Here is a 3453-nt window from a genome sequence, read left to right as displayed (position 1 = left end):
CTCTCTCCCCCCCTCCTTCCCTCCCCTCTCTTCCCTCCTCCTTTAGTAAACCTGTTTCCTTTCGCGGCCGGTTTTTGCTTTCGGTTTAAAGCACAATCAACGACGCGTAACGTGATTCTAAGATAAGAGCCGGTGCACCTTGTATCCTCGAGGGGGAAAGACATGTGGGGGGAGGGGGATAGAGGGGAAGGGAAAAGGCAGAAAGAAAAGGAAAAAGGATAAAGGAAATAAATAAATAAATAGAGAAACAAAATGGAAGAAAGATTGAGAGAGGACGGAGGAAAAGAGAGGCGGGGAAACGAGGCTGCGGATTCCGAGCAGCTGTCACCGCCTCATATTAGATTGCTTCTGTATAAATTCTTTTCCTCGATTTCTCGATACGAAAAAAAGCGCGAAGACTGCGTTGAATTGTTGTTTTTGTAACATTGTTTAGTTGATTCGGTAATTAGCACAGAAAATGATAAGAAGTATAAGTTGATTGGAAGAAAGATATTTAATGAGAAATTAAAATCAAGAAAGTAAAAAAATGATAAAAAATATATATATATATATGGGATGAAATGTATATAGGTCAAAGACGAATTTAAAACAAATTCTTATAGTGAGAAACAAAATTCGTATAAATATTCATTCGTTATCACGAACAAAGGTGTAAATTTACACGTAATCGTGAAAGTAAATGTATTGCTTGAAAACCAAATTAGATTAATTGCAGGTTTTCAGAAATATAATTGTAGGTTTATAAAATGAGCTTTTCATGTAATCATTATCAGATCATGAACAATCAGCTCGTCAAGATCTCCAAGTGAATACTGGATAATGCACTGAATAATAAACCCATTTTTTTCGCCGAGACCTTTTGCCGTCTCCTCTTCAATTTTTTTTTTATCAAACTTCTATTAATCAATTCATTCCTAATTATTATAATTCGCAAAAAGATATATCTTCAAGAATTGACGATCTTTCATTTCAAAAATCGTAAAAAAATAACGTTAGTCAGGATAAATTTTAAACTTTTGAAATCTTGAAAATTATTTTCCACAAAATATTTTCTCTTACGCAACGTTTTTTCAAGCACATTGAAGAAGCAACCAAGGACATTTTTTCCAATATATCATTGCTGCTCTTTGTACGATTACATTGATCTTCGTAATTTTTCCTCCGCCCCTTACTTACCTTTGGCATTTATCATTACAGTGGGCAAGGTAATGGCCAAAGACGAGGCGGCTGGACCTGGGGGTGCCGTGGCAGCAGCCGCGGTCGCCGCCATGGAGAAGCACATCGCGATGCATAGCATTTACGCGATACCACCGAGTGCTGGCGCGATGCCTCCATCGCCGCAGACTCAACGACCCGGGGGTCTCAAGCACTCAAGTTCTCGGGAAGAGGCTGCACAGGAGGAACAGGACTACCTGTCGACACCTCACAGTAAATATTTCTTCTCTAAAGTTTATTTTATCGTCGACGATGGTTCGATATTATTATCATAAAACGAATAATTTTTCGAGCAATTTTTACAACGCAAGGATGGATCGAAAATTTGAAAGCATGTCTGTCTATCTAAAAAAAAAAAGAAAATTTTATGAATTTCTTCTTCTTCGTAATAGGAGAAAATTCTACGTATAAAGATAAGAGATTTCTAGGAGATTTGAAAACGTAGATTGAATTTTTATTATCGTGCATGCGTTGGCAATAGTTTAATGTGACGCACGATGCATCTCATGAAGAAAAGGGAAACAATTAAAGATTATTAATGTTCCGCTTGGTAGATGATTAATATGAATTCTAATGATCCTCTAATGACTGTAATTATGAGAAAATACTTATGAACACATATTTTTTTTAATATTGAAATTATTTATCAATTATCAATCTGTGTAATCAAAATTTAACGTAAACTACAAAATAATTTCGATTATTCTTTCAATGATTAATCACCTTTAAGGCTCTATTTTCTTCCAAATACAATTTTAATTTCCTCACGTCGTTTCCATTCACGTCTTTAAATAATCCATTCATTAGATTTGCTAAAAAGTTAAAAAAAACGCGAAGACGCGCTCACATCGTTAATAAATGTGATTAAAAATAGATGCTATTTTAAACTCTTGATTAAAATTTTATAATATCTTTTTATAATCTTAGGATAGAATAAAATTGAACGTTTCTATTTTTTCCACGCTTCCAATTTTGATCCATTCCCTGTATTATATTTATCGTATAACCTTTTCATTTTCTTATACGAGGAGAGATATAAATTAATGATTATATTCTCAGACGTTATAAGTTAATATAAAGCGTAAAATAATAATAATAATAATAATAATAATAATAATAAAAGATGAAAGAAACATTTTTTTCTTCTGATAAGCATACATTCATTCTCGCTTTATTTGTACGTAACGAAGCGTTTAAAATGTAGGTCTCTGTCGACGAGCAACTCGTCCATGCACCAACTACCTAATATCATTAATTATTGCTGAAATACAAATTACGCGGATGAGATACAGTTTATGCACAAATGTTTACGGAGAAAACAGAGATTTATACGAATTTATATGAATAAAAGATGTTTCTCTCTCTCTCTCTCTCTCTCTCTCTCTTTCTCTCCTTGTTCCATTATTTATCTATTTTTTATTAACCTATTACGTATCTAAAACCTTAAATACGATAATTCTATATTTTTTTATAATAATAATAACAAAAGATAAAATGTATCCGTATTCGATAAATGGTGTTGCGTTCACACGATTTCTCATAATCCGCTCAAACTTGCTGTTGCAAATTATAACATGCTACGATGTTCTGAAATTACAGTGTGGCGGGAGCCGGGTTACAAGGTACCGGAAGACATAACGGAAAAAGGTAAGCAGTCTTTTGACGAGCCACGGGGCTGACGTTCACGCTTTTGTTTCGAGAGCGCCAGGTGATGCTCACGAAATCAGATTCGCTTCTCACGGGAGGGAGCCAGGCACCGGCTCGTCGACATCTAACACGTCTTCTCTCTGTCCAGCTAAAATGGTGAGACAGCAGAAGAGGGAGGGTGAGAACAAGCCACATATCAAGCGGCCTATGAACGCGTTCATGGTGTGGGCCAAGGACGAGCGTAGGAAAATTTTGAAAGCCTGCCCGGACATGCACAATTCGAACATATCGAAGATACTCGGTAAGTCATCCCTCGAGTCAATCCCCCCTCCCTTTATCGATCAATTATCTCCAACGATCGCGCAAAGTTTATCATTTTCTTTCTTTCTCTCTCTTATTTTTATTTTTTTTTTTATATTTTTTTTTCCACAATTCTTTCGAACAGGAGCTCGATGGAAAGCGATGTCGAATTCCGAGAAACAGCCGTACTACGAGGAGCAATCACGATTGTCGAAGCTGCACATGGAGAAACACCCCGACTACAGGTACAGGCCGCGGCCCAAGCGCACCTGCATCGTGGACGGGAAGAAG

The 3453-nt window shown here is 36.3% G+C and overlaps 1 protein-coding gene across 1 annotated transcript in view; it reads left to right on the top strand.

The window, feature by feature from the left end:
• Positions 1 to 3453, top strand: part of LOC102670932 (transcription factor SOX-5) — a gene marked incomplete at its 3' end in the record, with an annotated part of 50387 nt that extends 46934 nt beyond the window's left edge. The window contains 4 exon segments of the mRNA XM_031509543.1: positions 1198 to 1428; positions 2815 to 2862; positions 3011 to 3163; positions 3308 to 3453. Coding sequence (XP_031365403.1) covers positions 1198 to 1428; positions 2815 to 2862; positions 3011 to 3163; positions 3308 to 3453 — 578 coding nt within the window.

This window comes from Apis dorsata, unplaced genomic scaffold, assembly GCF_000469605.1.
Source record: "Apis dorsata unplaced genomic scaffold, Apis dorsata 1.3 scaffold_162, whole genome shotgun sequence".
Lineage (NCBI taxonomy): Eukaryota > Metazoa > Arthropoda > Insecta > Hymenoptera > Apidae > Apis > Apis dorsata.
Note: the sequence above shows the minus strand (reverse complement) of the source record. Positions and strands in the feature narration are given on the sequence as shown.